Raw genomic sequence first — 24708 nt, forward strand, 5'->3', positions numbered from 1 at the left:
TCTGTGTCTGTGTGAGTGTGTCGGAGACACTTTGTCACAGCAGCTGAGGAATAAATTGTTTTTTTTTCTCCTTTTGGCTACGTTAGAGATTTATTGGATCCTTGTTATACTATAACATATTAAAACTGCTACAGAATCCATTTTAATTCAAAATGTCTAAGGTTGTTGTTCGTCAGCAATTTCTCTTTTCCTTTGTCAATGTGTTAATTTAAAGCTCATTTTAATGCTCCGCTAATCACTGTGTTTTTCTAATGTTGCCTGTGTTAAGCCTGTTATTTGGGGTAATTTAAGAGTGTCTCTTTAAAGGATTTGCCTTCAAATTATGATGTTAAGTTCTTTAATTTGACAGACAGACATACAAACACACACACTGTGAGGCTCCTGTGATAAACAATTTTTTTGCATGAAAGGCCCAATTTTACACAATATGGTTAAAAAAAGAACAACAATCTCTTTCACCCCTTCTGCATTTTATACAATATGACTTTAGCAAACGTTAATAAAATAAATACATACAGAATAAAAAGTCAATTAGTGCATTTACATCACATCTTGTCCGGGAACAAAAATAAATCAAAAAAGTACATCATCAGATACAAATGTATTCTGCAATGCCTTCACATCCAGTAATCAATTTACCAACTGTCTCATGCACGGCTACAGTTGCTGATGATGCACACCTCCCATCACCCGTGCCCGGCGGTCCAGAGGGTCGGGGTCGGGCTGCAGGGCCCCGCTCACTGACACCCCGACCTTGACAGCTTGCTGCGTTTTTGCCGGGTAACTCCAGAAATCCATATTCTGCTTTTAATTGTGTTCATTCCCACGGTACACTAAAGGCCATATGGACTCACAAAGTGTCGATTTAAGCGGACAGGGGCGAGGCGGAGAGGCGTAGTTAATTGCAATCAGCTATTGTTGTGTCTTTCAGCCCTCCCTTGAACGGCCTAGGCTGGAGACTAACAAGCCTGAGGAGAAATCACTATAATATTCCTCTGATTTCCCCGCGAGGACTCACAGAAAGCCGCGTCCTCCATTGGAGGTTTATATTGTGTTTTTTTTACTTTCTCTAAATAGTTCACACAATAAAGGCTAAAATACACTTTTATAATGGGGCCACAAAACAACCTGTTAAAAGTTGACAACCAAGCGTTGTTAATAAATAGAAATAAAAATGTGTTCTTTTAGAGTGACTCTTTTAGAGTTCAAAGAATCATTTGTCATAGTTAACGACCACCCGTTTTATTGACAATTCCTTTTCGAAACGAAATGCTAAACACGGCAAGAAGCAGAATCAACTTAAATCCTCTTAAACTCAAACCCTAGAAACCGTGTGTACATTCTCACAGATCCATGACATTTTCAGTCATTTTTAAGTGTGTGCACATGTGTGTGTTCGTGTGGGTGGCTGCCGGGAGGGGGGGGGGGGAGTGAATGGTGAATGTGTGACATAATCTCCTTAACTCGTCCTAATCCTCCTCATTCACTGATAGCCTTTACACAAATATAACCAACATCATGGTTGCCGGGGTTGCCTTCTTTCACTTTTTTTGTATTAGTGACTCTCTTCTACTCCAACAGTCAATGAAATGACGTTTACAAAGGCGGCAGTGGATTGTGTATCTGTTTTTTTTTTGGGGGGGGGGGGGCTCAGCATCAGTATGCAGATACTTGACATGCCATGGGACAGACTTAAACAAGGAGAAACGAGTGAGAGTCCAACAAGTCACTCCAAAACAATGCGTGGCCTCCAAATGTCTTGAAATGAATTGAAGTCAGATAAACACCTGAAGAAACAACGTATTGCATTTCAATCATGGGGAAATTATAATAACAATACACTCGTTAATTGGGATGGCTGTTTTTGCTATTTGCAGTATACATGATTGTCTCTCCTACAGAATGTCCCCAAATGGATGCCGGTGTTTAACTATCTTTTTATGCACCGCTATCAGGCCCCCCTAAACCGACCGGGCGTAAACCAATGGGCTTTACGGAGAAGTCACAAAGCTCCAGAGAGCAAATAATGGGGAGAATTCAAGGCGGCCAAAGACCCACGCAACCATGCGTCCTTTAGACCTGACCGGGCAGATCAGGGTCGTCTCGCGTCCCACAGACACCGCTGCTGTTCGGCTCAGGAATCATTCCGCAGGTTCTTTTGATGATGGAGTGGACCTCTTTTTTTCAACAAAATTACAAACAAGAAGATGTGAACATCTCCTGAATAATGCTTGAAAATAGTCTAAAGAAAAAAAAAAAAAGATTATACTTTCCAAAAAAGGGGAAAATTGGCAGCTTTATTTCAGCACCACGGAGAGTTCTGCACCAGGAGTCATTGAGGGTCACCTGTTCGCCTGCTTACTCAAAGACATTCAGTGGAGATGCAGTTAAAATTCTATTACGTTTGTTTGAGTTTAAATGTAAAATCTTTGTATTTAAATCAATTCATCTTTACCGCATGGAGTCAGTGTTTTAGGGCTGATAAACAGATAGAACCTTTGTTATTCGTCGTGGGTGTGATCTCGACCGTTCTTCCTTATTCAGTAATCATTCTTTTGCTCAAAGCTCTCACATGAGATGGTATGAGCCTTTTACTTCATAAACTAATGAAAACTTTAAGATACACTGTCCTTAATTAAAGCCCTTGAAAGCTTAATCATTAACATATAATATTAGAAATTTGTTCTACTGAGAAACAAAGTATTCTTCTGTCTTTCAGATGGAACCTGAAATGGTATTTGTGATGTGTTTCCCTGTTATGATGAACTGAGGACTCGATGGAAAGCAGCATTGGCTTGACCTTGTGAAATACAATAATTTGACTATTATTGGTCCAGTAATAGAAGATGATATATGATGGTGTGCCTTTTTCAACTTAACAACTTGGCTCCAGTGAATAAACAAACCCATTGAACTGTTTCCTTTCAAACTCATTGTTTGTTGGTCATAACACAAGATAACACATGAGATTACAAGCTTCTACTGACGAATGGCCTTTAATGTTTTTTAATTTTCTGGTGCCAAGTGGTGGTATAAGGTCAAACAGTTCATGGTGCTTTTCAGATGTTAGAATCTATGACTATGACTTTTAACTATTCAAGTTTTGATCTATTCTTAAACATTTTGAGGTTATGCGGACTATTGTTTGTAAAGGTGAGACACAAAAAATGAATAAACTAATTACTCAATGATCCGTATTGAAAATTATCATGAGGTGCAGTCCAAAATACCTAGCTCCACTTTAAACAGCAATAGCTGCTATTTGAATACAATATAATCACATATCATTATTAAACAAAAGTCAACAATGTTAGGATGTAACATTATTAATGTCACACTTTCCGCATTGATTACTTTTACTTCTATACTTGAAGTATGTTCTCCTGGTTACACTCACACACTTATGCTTTTACGTGGATGATTTCTGAGGCAGTATTTTTTTCATTGCGATTTTATAACTCTTTTAGAGATCAGAAGAGTTTTCCCAGCGGCGTCGGTGGCCCAGGAGGTTACAGAGGTGTCCGACGTTCTCACAAATCACGGTGCACCCAGTGAGGAGGGATCCCAGTGCCTCAGGAACACCACACCAGTGACTTTACCCCAGTCCTACCATCTCCTCCTTCACTGGTGCGTAATCCACACCCAGACACACCTCTGCACGCGCACACACACACACACACACACACACACACACACACACACACACACACACACACACACGCAGACTCGTGCGCACGCGCAAAGGCCTCCGAATGGAAGAAGGCCACCAAGAAAACCCAGACCCAGAACCCAGACCTGCAGACCCACAAGTCGGTGCGGTGCAGTTGGACGCTCTGACAAATCTATTTGGGGCAAATTGTCAGTGAGAAACTTCCGCTCGAACTGCCGTGGACAAAACTGGCTGTTGGGGAGAGCAAATCCCGCTGCATGAGGGTGGGGGACAATGGGGGGCGAATGTGTTGATGTGCGGCCGGTGGCTGGGGAGGGACAATGGACGGATTAGTCAGTCCTCTGGCTGACTGATTTGAGATGGCTCCTCTCAGCCTCTCACTGTGGGGAGTCCCATTGTCCCGCTTCTGATTCCCACTTCTCACAAACTCCAAACAAAAGTCAATCTCTTTCTCAAGGGGTGGGGGGAATATCGACCGGTGTTTCAGCTGGGGAAAGTGACTCAAAAACTTGTTTGCAAGAGATGACTGAGTCTCTCTCTCTCTCTCTCTCCACTTTTTAAAACGTGCTTTCCCCTCGTCTTTGCCGTCGTCCTCCTCATTTGTAGTCTTCATTGCCCGGCGGTGGTGGTGGCGGCGGATAGTGGGGCGTTGAATGATCCCAGTTTTTCAGACTCGAGTGCGACTGGGGCACCTGTTGGAGGCTTAGAGGCGGCTTTGCGGCCGGGATCATTAATATTAAAATATACAGAGATGCCATCACGGGCTGGTCTGAAATCGGTCTGATGTCGCCCCTGGGTTCCCTCTGGATGGACCTCAGCTTTCAGTCACTCGTGAAGAGCCTTCTTTTCTTTTTTTTCTGTCTTCTCTTTTTCTTTTTTCCCTTCCTGAAAAGACTCGTTAACAAATTATGACAGCTGAGTAGAGGGGCTTAGTCTTTTCACACTGCAAAGACAAACTTGTGAGAGCCAGGGTGCGCGCAATGTGATCAATGTATCTACAGTTCATTTAATATTCTGCCTGCAAGTGGTGTGTGAAAATGCCAGGATTAGCCAGAGTAAAAAAAAAAAAAAGGTTTCATTCCTGCAGATGTGACTATGTTTACTATATTCGTAGCTGAAAGCTTTCATTTTCATACATTATCAAGTTGACAGAAACATTTACTCTCAGTGATTATACATTGAGTAAGGTGTCACTAGGGCTATTAATCTGTATTATTTTTTATTTTGAATTGGTATATTTTCACTGATAGTTTGAGTTTTAAGACCACGCGGCAATTTCCTCATGGTAATTGTCGTGAATATTTTTTTCATCACACCCTCGAATAATAATAAGAATATTTCACAACAACAACAACAAACTGCAGTATAAAATTAAAATATATAATATACAGTATACAGGAAGGTAAACAATGGCTAAACTTAAGAACAGCGTACAACAAAGCAAATATAACATATTAGAATGTTAGTAGTTTATTCAAACGTTTTAATATTTTTATATGTCTGCATTTACAGTATGACGTGGTCTATACATTAAGTCATTAAGTCATTAAGGTCTTAGAGTAACTTCAAAAATCAAATCACATGATATTTTACATCTTAATGAACAGGTAATTTCTTCTTTTAGATGTATAAATACCTCACATTTATCAACGTTATTTGTTGGCTAAAGCACAGTTTGTGTAGTTATCTGATCTTCAAATTTACAACTGATTACTCGGGACATGTTTATTCATCATGTCAAAGATTCAAATACTTTACAGATGAACAGTTGGCCCCCTGTCAGTGGCATGTTACAAAAATAAACTTTCATGTATATGTGCCTTCCACACACACACACAGTTTCTAATTGTCCTTAAAAAGCACAAAACCACAGAAGCGGCTGTCGTCAGCAGCGCTTCACCTGCAGTCAATCTGACAGTCCTTGTGCTGTTTATCCCGCTCTTGCCCCGCTTTCCCCTGATGTTATTCCTCCGGCTCCAGGGGTCAGGTTCACCGGTCACAGTCTGGGGGTCACAGTTTCCGCTCGTCATTAACCCCTCAGGGACCCCCGCAGCACAGGAGCTGTCATTAGGAGGCTCACACTCACCTCATGGGTCTTAATAAACACCCAGACACACCGGGGACCGGTGCAGTAATGAAAGAATCAGGGCATGCGTGACCTTGCCAGTTTTCAGACTGGGGCGTAATGTCTGTGATGAGGCTCTTTGCAGAGCAGGTCAGTGGACAAGTGTGTGTCAGGTGACATGATAACAATATTAATGAGCATGTGGTACTTGTACGGTCCTGACATATACTTTGCAGATAGTCCCGTACACCCGGTGATTGGCACTGTGGGATCTGTAGTCGTTGGTTAGTTGAACCTAATATAATGACAATTCCTCTGTGATTGTTGCGCCAGATGTGTTCGGTGGGAAGTCCAAGAAGATTAGTACTGCAAAGTTCTTCATGTAGCGTAAAACTGAAATTTTGTATATTCAAATTAACTCTAAAGTGCCATGAAAAACAAGGGAAGAAGCTCTAATTGGAGCTGAGTCCAATCTAAAGCACACATGGTGTGTGAGAAACTGAAATCAAATTTTGAATTCTAGCAAACTCGACAGAACTGAGTTAGTGGAGAGACCACATTTGGATCAGGGACCTTCATCAGACCACTGCAGAGTTTTAAAAGTGATGCTCTCGTAGCTACATGATTACTAGAACCAGCTTTTTGCCTGCACAGCGATCTTCCAAACACACACAAACAAGAGAAAATGGTTAAATGTTCAATCCCAGGAAGGAATTATGTCATGCAACCTTTAGCCCTCTAAACACACTTTGCAAATGAACTTTGTCTAAATGGTAATGGTGGAGCAAATATGTGGACATTTCCCCTCTTCTGTCATTATTTCTTTACTTTTATAATATTATTCGTATTGATCTATTATAATATTCATATTAACCCATTTATTTTATGTTACGTCTGCTGTTTCAGGGACCAGACTGAAGCACAGACAGAAACCAGATTGTAGATGGGCCTTCATGCAAAAAATTAAACTACATAACTGCAACCTTTTTGACAGTGTTCATTCATTGAATAGTTTGAGATGTAATGAGAGAGACAGAATGCTGACAAAGTGTGTGATTTAAGGTTGCTACCCTTTGCACACATCAGACTACTACAACATTGCAAATATTCTTCTTTACTATCAATTATATATAACACGCATGTAAAAAAATAAATCTAAAGCAGTAAATTGTTTTTGTTTGAACCAGTAAAATTGTTACAACAATGCTTGAAACTGCAGTTTTAACTAACAAACCCCCCCCCCCCCCCATTTCATTAACAAGAAAACATATTTAAAATAAAATGATGTCTGTTTTAAGTAATGAAAGGAAGTCACAGAATCTGTGCTATGTGAAGATATTTCATATGTAGGCTGGTTTCAATATGACAGTTTTTTTCTTCTTTTAACTTTGCAAGATAAAGATGAAGAGTGATGAAAGCGTCTGGGAGACATGTGGTCCTTTAGAAACACCCCAACAATGATGAGGGCAAAGAGGCACTTGTTTTTTTCCCTCATATTCACCACATTTTACTGAATCATCCGCCCCACCTCACGGGGAGCTCAGTGCTTTCCCATCCTCAAATTCCCTCAAAGTTTCAGATGCTCACAATTCCACAATGCCCAGATGCTGTCCTTTGGCCCTTTACCCCCCTCAACCCAGAGCTATCATTCATAACCTTTCTGTGGAGCTGGGAGTGAAAGAGGTGGGATAAGGGAGAAAGAGGGGGAGCGGAGAGCAACATGGCAGCTTATTTAGAAGACTTCCTTTATTGGAACATGTGCAAGCAGTTCACTCACAAAGGACTTAAATAGGATATTTTCTGTTCCCTATAGTTGCTTTCCCCTTTTAAGTGCCGAGGCAAAAAAAGTAAGTTTACAACTCCCTCCTCAATGGGGGCTCTTCACTCTCAGGTTGCGGGGACCTGAGTGACCTGGGAAAGTTAATTAGGAGGCGAACAAAGAGCGAGTTGGAGCAGAATGCCGAGCCTCTCCTCCAGCCAAAGATGTCATCCATTAATTAGGAAAATCTTTAAGGTGGCCTTATTGAATTTACAGAAAGCCCTGTGGTTGGCGGGCAACAGTTTTTTGATCAAGCCCTGACTCAAACAATGCCTTTCTGGGGGTTAAAAAAGAAGAAGAAGGGAGGAGATTGGTTGTAGAAGAAGAGAGGGGAAGGGGCGGGTGTGTGTGTGTGTGTGTGTATGTGTGTGTGTGGGTGCGGGGGGGTGTATGGGTTTGCGGCGCAGTACAGTTTAACGTGTGTGTGTGTGGGGGGGGGTGGTGGCTGGCGATTGTGACAGCTCAGATTCACATGGGTATGGGGGGGCATAGCTTGGGGATGATGTCATGCAAAGGCATCATGGGGGCTTCGGGAAGTAAGAAGGAGGGGGGGTGCTGAGCTTGAGCCACAGGGGCCACTCAAAGTTAACATCGCTGCGTGCATCTGGGCCAAAGGCTTTTCTTTTCGGGCCCAGGAGAGGCTTTCCTGAACGCCCGGCCCTCCAGCACTCCTCCCACTCCCCCCCCCCCCCCCCGTTCACTAACCAGGGCTCGCTTTAAAGCTAACCCCGTGCTAACAGGCAAGCTAGCTGCCTTTTCTTTCCCGTCCAACTGCCTATTCATCCAGGGCCCACAATGAATAATATAACTGGACGGCATAGAGCTTTAAGGCGGCTTCTTTGCTTTTGCAAAGTTAACTAACAGCTTTTATTTTTCCGTCTGACACAATCCTTGATGACATGACCTGGTTTTTGAAAAACAAAATGAATTCTGTGTGGGTTTTAAATGACTCCTTTTTTTACAGCAGGATTTTCCTGTTACCCTCCTTTAAATGTACTCTATATTTAACGATGCATGTAACAGATAAAGGTTTGGGTAATTAGTACATTACTTTACCTTCACTTTATACCTTAAAGTTCCGACATATTTTCACAGGCCTCAATTTGGCAGAGCACTTTTTCTTTTTATGCAAAGGACCACAGTAATTGATTGTGTGCTGTGCTGCCCCATGTGCTCCCCTTTTGCATTTTGTTTTCCCTCCAACTTTTCATTATAAATTATTCATAATAAAATATACAATTTAAGTAGGTACCTATAGTTGAATTTAACTTTCAATCCCTGCAAGGGGCTTTGTTGTATTGTTTATTTCCAGTGCTTTAAGTGAAAAGAAAAATCTTCAAATAATCTCTTTTACACTCTGATTGCTAAAGAACAACGGTATAGGAGATGGTGATTTTGGGAAGTCTGACTTCAAGAAAGTTTGAAACATTGAGAGTTAAAACTAAGCATTTTCACATTTTAGACCACTATCATTATGATAAATAAAGCCCCAAAAGTGTTGAGACTAAATAAATATTGATTGTTAGATATCATACCATAATTTACAGATATCAAACCCTTCACCTGCGAATTGTTTTATTCTGTTTGACGTGTAAAATTAAATTTAAACAATTCAAATGAGCTTAAAATCTGTGTCATTTTACTTATTTTAGTATTTTAGTATTCTGACAAACATTAAAAACAACATTTCAAGGGATATGTCTTCTTCTTGATGTTGTGTAAGTGGGTTAGCATTGACAAATGAATAGAAAAAAGTATATTTTTGATTACTTTCAGCGCTACAGAATAAAAAAAGCAGCGGCTGCATATGGTAATTTACGGAAAAGTAATTTAATTTTAGTTTGGAGAGACAGACGCACATTTAAGGTAGAAAACTTGAATCAACTTGGCTTTGTTTTATAACCCACTAAACCCCTGGAAGGAGCCCACCAGCGTGGGGCTGGATGCTGGAAGTCACATGCACGCTCATGCTCTACTGGCATGCTGTCTGCCGATGCGTCTCCTGGGACATGAACCCCTCACCCCACCCCCCTCCTGGGGGACTAATTTGAGGGGAGGGCGATGTGTTTTGTTGCTTGTCAGAAACAATCAACCCCGGCCCATTACATTTACAGCACGTCGTGCTTTTCAATGCCGTGACACGCTGAGCTCTGAGAGAGATAGATGGCTCCGAGGGGACCGCGGAAAGAGTCATTTCATTTACTCATAAACAGTTGACAGACATTCCGTGAATGAGGCCCAAAATGCAAATGTTGCGTTGTTGGTCTTTAGGAACTCGATATGCCAACATTATCTTTTTTAACTAGAGTAGCTTTGGTGTGGTTTTTCCCCTCGAGATGTAAGATTAAAGAGAATAACAACTTTATTCAGTGTGCCCTTTGCCGCCCCCGCCCCTCTCTTGTCCTCTGTCCCGGCCCACCCGTCCTCTCCCTGTTCTGTTTGGGCACTGGAGGTTGTCAGTCGGGGTTTATGTCCAGTTCACTGGAGCTGAAAGAAGTCAGTTTCATGTCTTGTTATGGAACAAGACGTCTCGGCCTCTCGGGAGTGATGAGAAGTGGTCCGGGTGAGCCGGGTGAGGCGGGTGAGGCGGGGAGTGGGAACCATCCCCTTTCGGGGCGACCAGCAGTGAGGAAGTCAAAGCGGCTTTTGTGTCGCTGCGGTCGGCTGCGTGTTCGGTAATTATCCCCCTCTATGTGAGCACGGACCCGGCTTTCCACCAGCGGTCCCGACCCGACCGGCCCACGGGAGAGTGCACAACACCGTGTCACCTACGATTAACTTCTCACAGCGCTGCAGAGACGGTCTGATTGGGGGAGACGCAGCAAATACGGAGAGCCCCTCATGGGTGACGAGCTATGAGCAGATCTGCAAAGTCAGACTGTTTCAAACTGTTGCAGTGTGTGTGACACCTGTAGAGCAGATGGATTGTGACAACTGTGACACGGCGGCACGTCCATCCTTCTTCTCCGCTTCGTTCTTACTCTCATCCGGTGGGGGAGGGAACATTCAGCACCTTCACTGCAGTATACTACAAGTAAAAAGGGATGAGTCCAAAATAATGATTAGCATTGCTCTTAACTTGGGAAACAGTGTCAATTTAAAATCAGCGAGGTTGGGCTTCGCTACTTATCTCATACAAATGCATTTATTGTTCATATGTAACTATCAGCCTCAAACATAATACATATTATGTTAATTGCTTAAACTAACTACCTAAACTTGGCCAATAAAGCAGATTCTTATTCAAATCTTATTCTCAGCATCACCATCTTCCTCTTCCTCCGTGATCACAGTCATCATCCCCTTCTGCATTTTTGCTCCCTCAACCTCATCATCACCACTCCAATGCATCATCATCATCATCTTCATCAGCATCTGTATACTTAATCTCATCATTGATGATGGTATCACCGTCCTTCTAAGCAAAACTCGATCATAGTAATCTTCTCCCTCTTCCCCATCACCAACACTTCCATCATTCTACATACGTATCACTCACAATTACTGTGTGAGCCCTGACATCCCCATCATCACAATCTTCCTCACCTCATTCCTACTGTCGTCCTCGTCATGCAGTCTGAAGGTGTATGTCGCTATAAAATGAAAAATGTATGAAAAAAATATTAATGTCAATACTTTCCCCCCCAAAACCCCCACTTTCAATTAATTTGTGGGAAGCAAACTGAGGGGCATCCGTTCCTTCCATTAAAACTCCCTCATTTTAACCCAGCTCAGCTCAGGCCTTTTGAAAAAGGGGCAGAATAGGTCTCCCTTGATCTGCATCAATTGTCATCCCGAGGCTCAGGGGCACTTCGGCGGCCAGTATAGCGGGCGAAGTCAGGGCTAATCCCCGGAGAGGGGAGAATCACGGGAGAGGAGAAAAGCAACAATAACCAAGTCAAGCGTATAAAATGAAAGCGAAATCTCTATTATCACTCCCCGCGATTCCCAGCAAAGTGGTGAAAATCAGGGTTAGTTTGTGATTCGAGTCAGACGCGGAGGGAAGAATATGGGGGTCCCCCCGGGTTGGGAGACTCACACGACGAAAAGGGCAATATTCTGGAGAAAAGGGGAAGAAGAAAGCCCCTCTCCCATCCCGACATAACCATTAAATGCAGTCTGACTTTATGTTGTATAGAGAGGGGGGAACAAGAAAGGAGGCACAGTTCTCCGATGAAAGAATGAGGTTTTTGGCGGATTAGGGACGGCCCGAAGGATGAAGAATAACTTCTGCATAACTTTACAGCTTGCCTATTTTCTCTCCCCACGCCAAGAGCCAAGTTTAAGGCTCAACCGGTTTGAGTTTACCTCTTTGTGATTGTCCAGTTAGATACTTTCACATGGAAAGGATTCAAATCGCAATCTCAGATCCCAAAAATTCAACAAACTTTACCGTATAGCCTCTATTTCAGGGGCAGAGCTGAAGATTTGAAAAATTGTATTTCCCATGGTTCCCAATCTAATGGTAGAAATCTAATTCATACTTTTTGTATAGCTCATAGTTCTTCATAAACTCTTAAATTATATTTTGAATGCAGTACTTTGACCTGTATATGAACTGTTTGTATTTATTTCTTATTTGTACGTTTAGCTGAGAACAATTCCAGAGCTCCTTTTTAATGGTGGAATGAATTATTGATATTTGGGCATACTGAGATCCACAGCATTAGTTTGTGCGATTTCCCAGAGTTATAAGCTACTTTCCTTTGACCATTTTTTTCATTGCATGGTCATGCTGCATATGGTGCGCCAAATCACGACGAGCCTCTCGGACAGAGTCTTGCCTTCGTCTCTGAAGGGCTCTCATCATCACCGTCTCTAATTTATGGGCCTAATTAGTGATTTTTGTCCTCTTGGTTTCTCTATCTATCACATGCTAATGAAGACATTTTCCGCCATCTGACAATAACGGTCATCTCAAATAGTAATGATATGCCGATTATACTTGATGCTCTGCTGATTAGCCCGCAGACGAAAGACATCCAAAACTTAGTGTATAATGTGAGTGCAGACACGCTATATGTTTTATTTTCATTGGATAGTAATATTAATGCTTATATTGACATTGATATTGACCAACAACCACTTTCCGAAAAAACACTAATACTCATACTATAAAATATGTGTTTCTAACACATGGTTAAAAGCTAAGGTGTATAGTGAACAAAGCGCACAAAAATATAAAAAGAAAAAAAAGCAGGATCGTTAAGGTAATTTCTTCTCTCCGAGAGCTACACTAGGAAATGACTAATAAAGGAATGGGGAACATCTGAACAATTATGTGAACCCTGGACAGGAGAAGTAGAGCTAATAGTGCCACGTGCAGGAAGAGGAGCATTAGAGGCCAGAATCCATATTTACCACTCGAGTTGTGCGCAGGCATCAGAATAGGCCGCTAATGCCGAGCGCTTTCTCTCCCCCCTTATTTTCATTAGGCTCTGATGACTGCGGAATTGAGGCGGCCTGCAAGTTATCAAGAGCCACTAATTTCACATTAACGACCATTGACTGCAGTTGCTTGATTCGAGGGGGTTTTTGACAATTATCACAATCAGGATTGGAGCCCAAATCGTTTATCTTGACTTCGTGATTATTTTCTTCGAGCCGAGCGCACATTGCAAAATTGTATGGTGTCAAAAACCCTTAAATAATGAGGAGACCAGCAGGAGCGGCTATCGCTTTTCAACTCACACGCACGTGCTCGCACACACACTTCCTTATACAAAATGTAGATAGTGACCTATATAAGTGTGAATAGCTTCAACTTTTCCTTGTCTTTTATGATTCTCTTGTATTTCACATCATAACTGTACTTTATATCATTTCTATAGGCCTAAATAATTTTTTTAATTTTTTAATCAGCTAGAAAGTGCATTTTTTTCTGCATAAAATGTGCTGTTATTGATAACATTTTTTTCCCCCCACAGTTTAAGTGACCAAAGTACTATAGATAATAGTCTTTGTGAGAGAGCATAGGATTAGAGTGAATTTATATATTTCTTTCTCATGTGAAGTCACAGTTGCATTGACTCCGTAAAGATCATTTAATCTCGCGAGATTTAACGGCCGTCACATGATCACGTTGGGAGACAAGCAGGAAGTCATGGGTTGTGTACGGTGACAGAAGAGGAACAGATCCCTTAATCTCCGTTTTCGACGATGTCTCTTTACAAAAACAGCTCGTTTTGGGTTCTGTTAATGTTAATATATATCTATACCCTCGTGTCTAGTGGCGAAGTAAACGTCCTCGCGACAGATTCAACGGACAAGATGAGACAAACTCCGTCTTTCAGCCCTGCTCCTGCGGCTGCTGTTGTCATGGGCGACTCGCCAGCGTTTAAACCCGGCGTGGAGGCTCTATTCTCCCTCAATCTTCTCTCGTCCTTCCCAGAAGACCTGGAGATCAGCAAATACTGCAGCGAGCTGCTCCTGATATTCGGACAGAGATACGTCGCCTACGTAAACTGCCTGGTGACTGCCGCGCGGCCCGTTCAGGTTTGCCAGAAGTGTTACTCCAGCTACGGAAGCCTCGTTGACACCTACGCGAACATCTCGTCAGACCAGGTGTGTTCTCAGTTACAAAGCTTGTTATGTTTTTTTTTTTAATTTTGCCAATAAACCGTCTTCCCGCGTAAATGGGACAAGTCTGTATTCGGGACGTCTCCGAGAGTCACGAGTCTTGTGATGCGACTGGCTGCTGGTGACAAATTAGAGGAAACACTGAATTCTTCTGCGTGACTTGCTATCAATAGCAAGGCGACGGACACATTTTGCTTCAGCCGATCTGTCTGACCCAAAGGGAATCCAGACATGTGAGTGATCTGTCCTGATGAATTGTGCCTGTGTGTCCTCAGATGGGTGCCGGTGATAATGACAGCTGCCGGGACAGCCTCCTGCGTAGTGACCGGCTGATGCTGGTTTACCTGCTGTACAGCAACATGCAGGAGCTTTGGGCAAAGTCGGACTGTGACAGTGAGTCCTCGTCATTTTACGTTAAAGTAGATGTAACTTAATGACGGTGGGTTCTGTGCGTGTAATTGGGAACTTTCCTTTGTCCGAGCTTCTGACTCACACACTTACGGGTGCGTGTTTGACCGCAGAGGTCAGAGTGCAGGGTCAAGTAGAGGCGGCATTCAGTTCACTTCAGTGATTTGGGTTTTAATTGGACGTGGAAACTGAGATCGAACATTTCTATAGGCCTTTGGCCTATTATCTGCCCAGTATCCCCCATAAGAGCCTGTGACTGTGTGTGGTTTGTTATAATTATTTTTCCTTTATTTACTAATTGATTATTCATGTAGTTAATGTTTTATTAGGTTTTTAAAATGTCTACAGTCAACTTTCCCAAAGCCCGGGTGATGTCATTTAAAAGCTTGTTTTATATCTCATATGACAAACACTCTAGTTAATGCAAAGGTATTCCAAACCTGTGTTATAAAATAATGGAGTTTAATAACCTCATTTTTTTTTCTCAATAGATTTTTTTTTATGCAGACACTTTCTTTGCTGAAATTAAACAATAAGCAAAGACTTATCCAACAATTGTAATGTTATAATCTTTGATGACATTGGGGGGGAGGAGCAGGGTTGTAATGCATGCTACCAGGCTGAAACAATTATCTGATTTCATTGGTCCGCTTTTGTTGAGTAAATAGACCTAAGCGATATTATTACTTCCTGTCGTGCAGAGTGTATCACTAAAGGATTCCAGAGCCCAACCAATGACACGCTGTACTTCATGAACACTCACAACCAAACCGTCACCTGCTTTAATAAGTATCAACAGGTACGCCGTAAATTAGACAATGATGTTGATGATGTCCCGTCCATTTTTTAAAATTTTTTTATGGGTTTATGTTGAGAAGTTGAGGTCTGTTCTTTACAGGGGAACTACACCGAGCTGTGCAAAGACTGTAAAAGCTCATACAAAAGCCTGAATGAGCTGTACAGCAGGATGGAGACCAATCAGACCATGTGTATTGACATAGAGGATACGGTATGTATGTCGAGGTTTTATACAACTCTCCTTTAAAGAGATAAAAGCTACACGCTTCTGCTAATATGTAGAACCTAAAAGATAATCGTATGGTTCCACACTTGTGTGACCAACAATGTGTTTAAACACAAAAAACAGGAAGTGTGATTTTCTTGAACCTTTTCCGCTGTCAGAGTAGATGTTTTAGCCTTGATTATGAAATGACATACACTTTTAAACATACATTTTACTCTGGCCTTACAATATCTCAATGGGTGCTGATTTCATATCAGAGGGCGTTAATGGAAAAAACCCCCAAAAAACTAGAAAATAGAGGCTTGGATTTTTGATTCAGAAACAATCTGTTGTTAAAATAAATGTCCTTATTTAATGCCTGAAAGATGTTTGTGGTGGTTAGTGGTCCGCTGTTCTTTCCGTAAGATTGGAAGGATGTAAAATCCCTGAGCACAGTAAACATTTGCGAGTCAAATTAATAGTGTCCTATAATTATGTGCTCAGCTGAAGCTCGTGTTGCGTTTGGCACTTTGCTGCGTTTCAGATGAATATGACTCGCAGACTGTGGAGTAGGAAATACAATTGTTCCTTCCCCCGCGAGGAGACGGTGCCTGTCATCGCCGTGTCCAGCTTCATGCTCTTTCTGCCCATCATCTTCTACTTGAGCAGCTTCCTTCACTCTGAACAAAAGAAACGCAAGCTCATACACCGTGAGTAACCAGCTTAATTCTCTCTTTGTCGCACGGAGAGATTTTTTGACAGGGTTTTGAGGGGTTCGGGGTTCGGGGTCTTTGTGGGGGGAGCTGGGGGGCGTTGACTGACTGATATAGGAGTTTGGTGGCGATGGAGGAAGGAGGCAGTTGCAGGTTGATTTAAAAAAAATAAAAAAATAAATCCTCTGGGTCATGGGGTTAGGGGATTGATTTTGGTGTCCGTATTGGTGGACGGTGGTCTTCAGGCATCACAGCGTGCCGCTCCCAAATACTGAGGAGGGTGTTAACGTTTTTACTTGGGTTTTGGTCGGAGATTTCTTCTTAAGTAGCACGTAGGAGGGATTTTAGAGAACAAGGGAACGTTTGATGTTGGAATTATATCAAAAAATTCAAGTTATTCAGGCCTGCCGTACAGATGTCATGTACAGATAGTCTGCTTGCTGCTCATTTGATTAACTTGAGAATTTTACTTTTGGAATTTGGAGTTTCAAAGGGTTTCAGGAAAAGGTGAAATAGAGATAAATGGGTCAAACCAACTTAAAACATCATTAATTATAACCTCCGTTTGTCTCTGCAAACCAATCTAAATATTGTTGGGAACACGGTGTAACATACTGTGTGGACCCCCTTTCCAACATCTCCATGACTTTTGTATTCCTGCAACTGCTTCCTTTTCTTTATCTTGTAACTTCAGTTCAGACGATATAAATGATGACGTCCTTAAACATGTTGTGTATTTTTTTACACAAAAATACTTTTTCTCTTCGGGGGGGAATGTTTATGCCTTGTCTATGACCAGAGGCTTTATCTGTTCAGTTGTACGCCTGCGGTTTATTCCTTTTTGAATGAAACACCTCAAGAACGCCGGATGCATTGTCCTCTAAATTGACCCAAACGTCCACCTGGACTCAAGGAGCAGTTGATTACGTTTTCGATGTCAGCGGTTACAGTCACTGTGACCTCATGTCCGCTCAACTCTTGTGAATGTGAAATTTCATGACCACCTTTCAGGGAATTTCTTCATATTCAGCACAAACTTGCACATTTTTGGCCAGAACTTCTCCCCCGACAACTACCTGGTATGCTAATTATGACATTGTGAAGGAAATTTTCCCACAAATGGAGCGGAACAGGAAGCTTGATTTTATAATTACGGGGCAATAACTCTGCAAGAAGACACAATGTTCTTGCACCAGGACCATTGATTTATTTGCAGCCCTTCAAGATTCCTATTAACTTTATTATTTCCCTGAAGAGTGATCATTTATTTGTCTTTAACCAAACTACTATCAACACGCATATAAAAAACTATTTGACAAATATCTTACAGTTTAACTTTATCAAATGTAATTTAATTGTATTTTTGTAAATTCTCATTTTCCAGCCAAAAGGGCAAAGTCATACGCCAGTCTGGTGAACATTCAGAGCAAACTGAGCTGAAGAGGAGACCGGTGATAAAGACTAAACTGAAGGACAACGCTTGCATTAGAAGTTACACCACGGGAGAAGATTGGACTCCTCATCATCTTGTGCCGGATGTTTGAACGTAGCAGACTCAACAACAGCATCTTGTTTTTGTTCGGAGGACTTCAAGAAGCACGATATGAGGATTAAAGGCTTTGGACACTTTTTTTTTTGTGCATACATGTGCTTTCACTTTCTCAAAAAACTCTTCACAACATGTAATAAAATGTCAGGCGTGCATACAAAATATCTTTAAAACCCAGCAGAAGAAATTAATGACACTTACCGCCATTATTTGTGATGAGCTTTCATTTGTGATTTTATTTTTTAGGGGGCTAATAATATAACTAATCAGATTATTCTTCATGTTGCTGCACAGATGCACCGTCCTCTCCTTCCTTTCAACTCGTTAACAATCTTCACGTTTTTCAGTGCATCCCGTAGCCTGGTGCACGCACACACACACACACACACACACACACACAGGTATCACCACAAAAAGTGAGTGGCTTGTGCGTGCGTGTGTGAGCTCTACTTATGGGTTGAAAAAATGGGTTTTCTGTCTCTAATGTATGTCCAGAAGAGAGCTGCAGAAAAGGAAGCACTTGATGTCCATTAGTGGTGACATGGATCAGAGTGGGGGTGCACATCAGTGGGGCAGGGGGATAAAGACATTACACACATAATGTAAGCACACTCCAGAGTACCACACTGGGATGTTACCTGTTTTCCAGTCAGTTTATTTTTTTATGGCTGCCTGAAGCTTTTAATGTGCTTTGTTGTCGTTTTCCACAGATGTTTAACTTAATTTGTTAAGAGGCTTCTGACTGCTCATGAGAGCAAAGTCTAATTTATGTCTCCTGAGTGTTGAATTGAATTCTCCTATTAAAAATGCTTTTGCTGTGTAGTAATGTAAACATTCATTTTGAATGCATAAGCCTAAATAAATACTTTTACGCCAGAAAAAACTTGCATGTGCTGTAACTTAACCACGTCAACTCCTTTCTGCAAATGAATTAGTGGTGAAAAGACTTGATTAGGTAAAATATTGGTATTTCTATTTTAACATTTATCTAACATTGAATGTGCAAATGTTGGACTTTACTACCATTGCATAGGACAACTTAGTTACATTTCAGATCAACATTTGTAAAAATTATAATTATCAATGAACATAAAAATAGAATTTTATCAACATTCAGTACAAATAACCCGCAACCTTCTATACATTTGAAACAATGTGAACTTCAATCCTTTTTATTTTCATATTAATCGATTAACCGATCTGCACAATTAGCACTTCTGCTTTTCATACTTTGATACTTTGTTTATTTCCCATAACTCCCCTACTCTTGAACAAATACCTTTACTGTTGCATGTGTAGCCTAAAGGGCCCATGTGTTGAGGTGAAATCGGCTTCTTCGCACAGTACCGGCCCTTGTTCTCAGGTTACATGGCGTGTGTGTGTGTTTTTTGTGTTACGTTGTTGCACCGAGGTTTTCCCCCTCCGTCATTAGCAGCTAATCTAGATGCGGGATAAAGATACTTGGCCAAATAATCGCAGCAACACATCCGTTAAACTCCTTTTGGCTTTTTGGTCTTGTGGAGCAGCAGCTTTTTAAGAGCCTTACGGAAAATGCCGAGTCATGTGATCCGGTTGCCGGGGCAGCCGAGCGGCCGAGGACACGCGCTTTTTGTCGTGTGCGCGCTCCCGATGCGCCCCGTTGAAAGTGTGTGTTGGTCGGCTCGTGTGGGGCGCGGCCCCGCGAGCCTCGAGGATGACAGCTTTGATTCCCGTTTTCTGCACCACGACGGGTCCTTAGGGGGGGGGCTAAAGTCATTAAAAGGGACCCGAGGCCGTCACGTGACTCACAGAAAGATATGGGAAAAGATGCGGTCAGTCAATGGGGAACAACTTCATACACCAAACTATCCGGTACAATGAAATGTGCACATATGGGGCAGAAAGCTGTAGCCTTCTTAGGCTCCTTGTAAGGGGAAGTATTCATACGGGTTAAAGTCGGTGTGCATTGCACTGGATCCTACGCTGTATCATTATTATTAGGTTATAGATACTTGTGCATATAAGCAGACTTTAATAAGCTAGTTGAAACCAATCTTTAACCCCGCTCCACTCTTTTTTTCTTTAAGTTCTCCCCGCGTATTGATGTGTAGAATTTGACACAGAGTGCTTGTTGATAGACAATCGGGGATCAATATGCAACCAACAGAAGCGTGCTGTGGGAACTGAAAAGTGGGGGCCATGTTGCGTCTGGTGAGGCAGCGAGGATTTAAAAGATAGAAACATTTGTACATTCACTGGGATTTTTACAAAAAAACACACGTATTTAATCACCGACTAATTTTCCCTCCAAACTGAAATGAAGCAGCATCTTAAAGAACTCACTACCTGGGTAAACGTAGTGCTGTCAGCTGAGGCCTATCTCAACTTTACATCAAAATATGTCATACAGAATAATTAAAGCCACCCAAAACTTTCCTCAGACCATGTCTGATGAGGAATAAAGGACTCTGAGGGGACGGTGAGTGGGCTCCACTGCACACACCTCGATATAATTGTATTTACTACAACTCACTCTATACCTAAAGGTTTAAGTTGAGCATCTGAACATGCAGAAGTACGTTGGGGAGAAGCTGCATGCCTTGTTTGCTGATCCTGCTGATGGCAAAACATGCTTCCCTTTGCACGAGTCACCTTGATACGAGGCCGGTCCGTTTTATACTTATAGCGTGGGGGGGGGGACACACGCGTCATGTTGTTCCTGATTCTGGCCTTCTCTTGTTGTTTATTAAAAATAATTCTTGCTTAAATGAGCGATTTGTTCTCTGACAAGGCCTTTGGATTCTTTGCTCTCCTCGGCTGCCGTCCTCCACTCTCCGGCATTCCGTCCGGTGCGCCGCGCTTTACGGCGCCGCCGACGTCTCCTGCGTTATCGCAATATTAAGAAACAGTTAGTCAGGACTTTAGCTGTTATGCAACCCCCTCCTCTAAGCTGTCAGTTAGTTAACTGGCTGAAGGTCAGGCTTGGATTTTGCACCTCTCAACCCCTGAGCAATGAATATGATGCTTTGTTGAAGAAGGAGTAAACATTTGCCCCCGGGCAGTTGGAATTAGCAGACACACACACACACACACACACACACACACACACACACACACACACACACACACACACACACACTCATGCACCCTCTCTCCCCGAGCATATGCAGAGTGAATGGGGCTTATTATACACCTGGGAGTGGGGGTCAAAGTCTGTCAATCCCTAGCTTACGGTATTATAATAGATTACAGAATCACTCTTTAATGGCAGTCATTCAGTTTGTAATCTCTGGAGCTTGATGCGAAAGCACTCAGCGTTCCAGCTAAGGGTCTGTTGAAAATAAGGCCTTCTCCTCATTCATCCCTTACCCCCCCCCCCCCCTCACGCACCCCCCTCTCTCCCTTTCACAAAGGTCTTATGACAAGTCAGCTGTTGGTGACATCACAGATGCTGGATCATATGTCAAAAACCTTTGCTGGCTGACTTACATCCCTCGTGGCTCAGTAGCAACTGAGGCCACTTGAGGCCAAAAGAGCGGCGAGGTGCCCCGGAGGGGGAGGATGGGGGGGGGGGGTCGAGGGGCATGATAGCTGCCAAGAGGCGGAGATGGTAGGGGGGCACTCCTGAGGGCAGGAACATGTGACCCGTGTCAGGATTTGTTTGTCTCAGCGTCCAGTGGGCCCATCTTGCCATCAGCTTGAGAAGACACCGTTTGTGTTGGAGTGTGTGGATGAATTATAAAGTCTGAATTTTAAGCGGGCAAGTGACTGGATTTGGTTTTGAACATTGCACGTGAAGCAGACGTGAGGCTCCTTCATTTGCATGTGTTTGAAATATGCATCTTGTCTAAAATGAAACGTTTCTAGGTCTTTTAGGTTGTGCAGTAGCATTATGATCACAAGGCCCGTAGCGCCATCTGCAGTCAGCCGGGAGGATAACGTTGAAGGTATACGGCTCAGAAACATTTCACCTTTTCCCTTTGATCAAAATCAAGAATGTTTGAGTGAACATTGAAGCCGTTCAGTGGTATTTGGTATTTAATGATGCCAAAACCTTCAATCAATATTAAGGTGATTAATCATTTGAATTTAAATGTATTTACCAGTTATATACCATGTTTTGGATTGCTTTTGTTGTTGTGTAGATGTTATCATCATTTTTCAGACACTAAATATTTTAAATATTTTGCATAGGTTTTATTTTACAGCTACTGGTATTTTTGTTTAGTGGTCATACTGATCAAAAAAATGAGAGCTTATTTGAAAGGAATGGTGTTCGGAATTAGCCGAATATGAGCTGTGTATGTTTGATGCCGACAAAACACTTTTCCAACCAGCTGTAAGTAAAGCTTTCTGTGAATACACACCTCACCTGTAAAAATACCATGAGCCTTTTGATTCTATGCTCACATAGCTCCTTGCCAATATAATACGTGTCCAAACTGGATGTTTGTATGTATGTTTGGATACAACAGAGGATATATGTGTGGTGACGCTCACCAGAAACCTGCTTTGGTTTACAGTGGAGAAGTTTGAAGATGCTGATGAACGCTTGATGCTGCCACTAGATGACAGCATCAAGCCACTTATGACGTGTCAATGATCTCAGACTCTGGTTCACTGCATTGCTAATACTGTACGTGAAAACTAGTATCTATATGTTGCTGTATATTTGCAATAGTGCATAATAAAACAAACAGGTGGAACAACTCCATCGACAATAAATGCAACATTTGTTAAATTATTTCCTGACATTAATGAGGACACACGTTACAATGGCTTCTTAACAACTTCCTATTCTCTGCCATTTACATGAAAAACTATGAAATGTCTTTTCCATGTCATACTCTGCACTTATATTTGGTGACATTTATACTACTTCTAAGAAACTTTTGCTGACATACAATACATTTTGTTGAATGTTGAACCATATGTTGTTAGATTTTTAGAATATACTACAACATTTTTTCATGTCTTTTTATGTTATTTGTATACAATAAAATGTTCTGACATATATTACCAAAAATATACTAATCTCAATCTTGTCCATGGAATTAAGTTTATTTTAAATTGCCAAGAAACAAAAAATAAATATTGCACACCAGATATATAAACACCAATTGTAAAAACAGGCAAGTTTAGTGCAATCAATAAGTCTGTGATCCGTGAAGACAGAATAACAAACAAGGACTTCAACACAAAGGAGGTCAGGAGCAGGCAAATCTGAGGGGGAGGAACAGACACGGCAAACATGGAGCCAGAGTTTAGAGAATCAAGCCCGGACCCCATTCCCCACTTATCCCAATGGAATCATCTCTACACCATCTGCAAAGTTAAAGATATGAAGGTTGGTGATTCGGAGAGACAGTCATGCTCACACACATGACCCTTGTGGTCAATCGGTACTAAGACGCATGCATTTTGACAATACAGATTCACATTTTGGTAGAAATCCAAACCAGTTTTTTCAACTAGTTATTCAAATGCAATTCACAAACAATGTATCTTATTTCTATTTTATTTGAATCATATATGGCTTGGTTGCTTTGATCCAAAAAATTAAACATTGTAACATTGATGTTGAACCTAACTCGAATCAATTTTGGAGTCATCTGGTGTCTTATTAGACTTGATTAGGAAAATAGTCATTAATAATGTAGTTTCTACATTATTAGTAAAGTGTGCAAAAACTGCAAGAGCTTAATACGGTATAACACTTAACTTTAATCCCCTTACTGAGCATTTATGAACAGAAAGATGCATTATCAGTGTTTATTCATGTATTCATGTATGTCAACAATTATACCTCCCCATGTGGCCACCCAATAGGAGAATGTTGTATAAACACATAAATGATGTAGTAAAATATAGATGTAATAATATAAAATGTCTTGAAAGGAGAAAGTATAATTGTTATATAATAACTGTACATTAATAAACCCTTTAATGTCCTTTATTCCTTCTCATAATATGTCAAATGTAATATACTGCTCATAAATGCTAAAAAGAGGGTTTAGAGTAGAGCGTTAATTAATGTTAATGTGGTGCCTAATAACTTAAAACAACAGCAGACATAATGGAATTCAAGAGCATCACCTGAAATAAATGTCCATGCGATGTGATTTAACTTAATGAAGGAGTTCCAAGTTGAGCAAACAGACAAAGACACATTCATTGTCATATGTCAGGGGTTACGACGCCTTGTGGAATAACGATTGCTGGTTTTTGTTAGCTGAGGGACGTGGTCCCGATCCTGAGCGTTGGCTTTGTTGGGCTCGCCGCAGGTCGGATACAGGATTACACAGCTAGTGGTTCTCAGGACATGGAGCAAAAAGTAACTTTAGGTGGTCTCGGCCTCTCTCCACGGGGCAAAGGTGGAGGTGTGGCCAGCTGTTTGTGACGATGAGTCGGATTGGAGAGGAGAAAATAATGGTACTCCCAACGCGCTTTCTCCTCCCTGTGCCTCCCTTCCTGTGGGTGAGACTCCTCCGTCCTCCTGCTTTGTGCCTACACGCTCCTCCTTTGCATCTGGCTGGCCACCCCCCCCCCCGTCCTCCCCGCGGCCCCTCAGGCCCCGAGCAGCTTCTTGACCAGGTAGCCCGGCATGCTGTAGAGGAAGAGGCCCAGCATGATGAGCAGCAGCAGCGCCAGCACCACCTTGATGATCAGCCACTTGTAGCGGTTGCACACCAGGTAGCGGATAGCTTTCAGTGGGCTCAGGAACCACAGGAAGGTAGTGTCCGGGCGACTGGAGGCGGGGGGTGGAGAAACGGGAGGAAACATGGAGAGAGAGAGAGACTTGGCATTAGTGGTCAGCGAGACAAGTTGGAGTTGTGTTTTGCAACAGCATGCTAGGAATGTGTTGATAAAATGTCATCAACAGTAACTTTTGTTTTTAAACCAGACAGCCACTGGTACCTTTG

General features: G+C 42.0%; 2 protein-coding genes across 19 annotated transcripts in view; one reads left to right on the forward strand and one right to left on the reverse strand.

Annotated features, from left to right (window-relative positions):
* Positions 1-13401: 13401 nt before the first annotated feature.
* Positions 13402-18689, forward strand: ostm1 (osteoclastogenesis associated transmembrane protein 1). Its single transcript, XM_040161410.2, has 6 exons — positions 13402-14118; positions 14409-14526; positions 15243-15340; positions 15440-15550; positions 16089-16254; positions 17642-18689. Exons 1-6 carry the CDS (start codon positions 13714-13716, stop codon positions 17695-17697), a joined length of 954 nt encoding a protein of 317 aa, XP_040017344.1. The 5' UTR covers positions 13402-13713; the 3' UTR covers positions 17698-18689.
* Positions 18690-22830: 4141 nt separating this feature from the next.
* otofa (otoferlin a) overlaps positions 22831-24708 on the reverse strand; it is a 50161-nt gene continuing 48283 nt past the window's right edge. For 13 of the 18 annotated variants that reach the window (XM_078093129.1, XM_040161357.2, XM_078093132.1 and 10 more), the window contains one exon: positions 22831-24533. In XM_078093129.1, coding sequence (XP_077949255.1) covers positions 24353-24533 — 181 coding nt within the window. In that variant the 3' untranslated portion in view covers positions 22831-24352. The remainder of the gene's footprint in view (positions 24534-24708) is intronic. The other 5 variants (XM_078093139.1, XM_078093138.1, XM_040161367.2 and 2 more) reach the window with 2 other exon arrangements.

Source organism: Gasterosteus aculeatus, chromosome 18 (genome assembly GCF_964276395.1).
Source record: "Gasterosteus aculeatus chromosome 18, fGasAcu3.hap1.1, whole genome shotgun sequence".
In the NCBI taxonomy this organism is placed as follows: Eukaryota; Metazoa; Chordata; class Actinopteri; order Perciformes; family Gasterosteidae; genus Gasterosteus; species Gasterosteus aculeatus.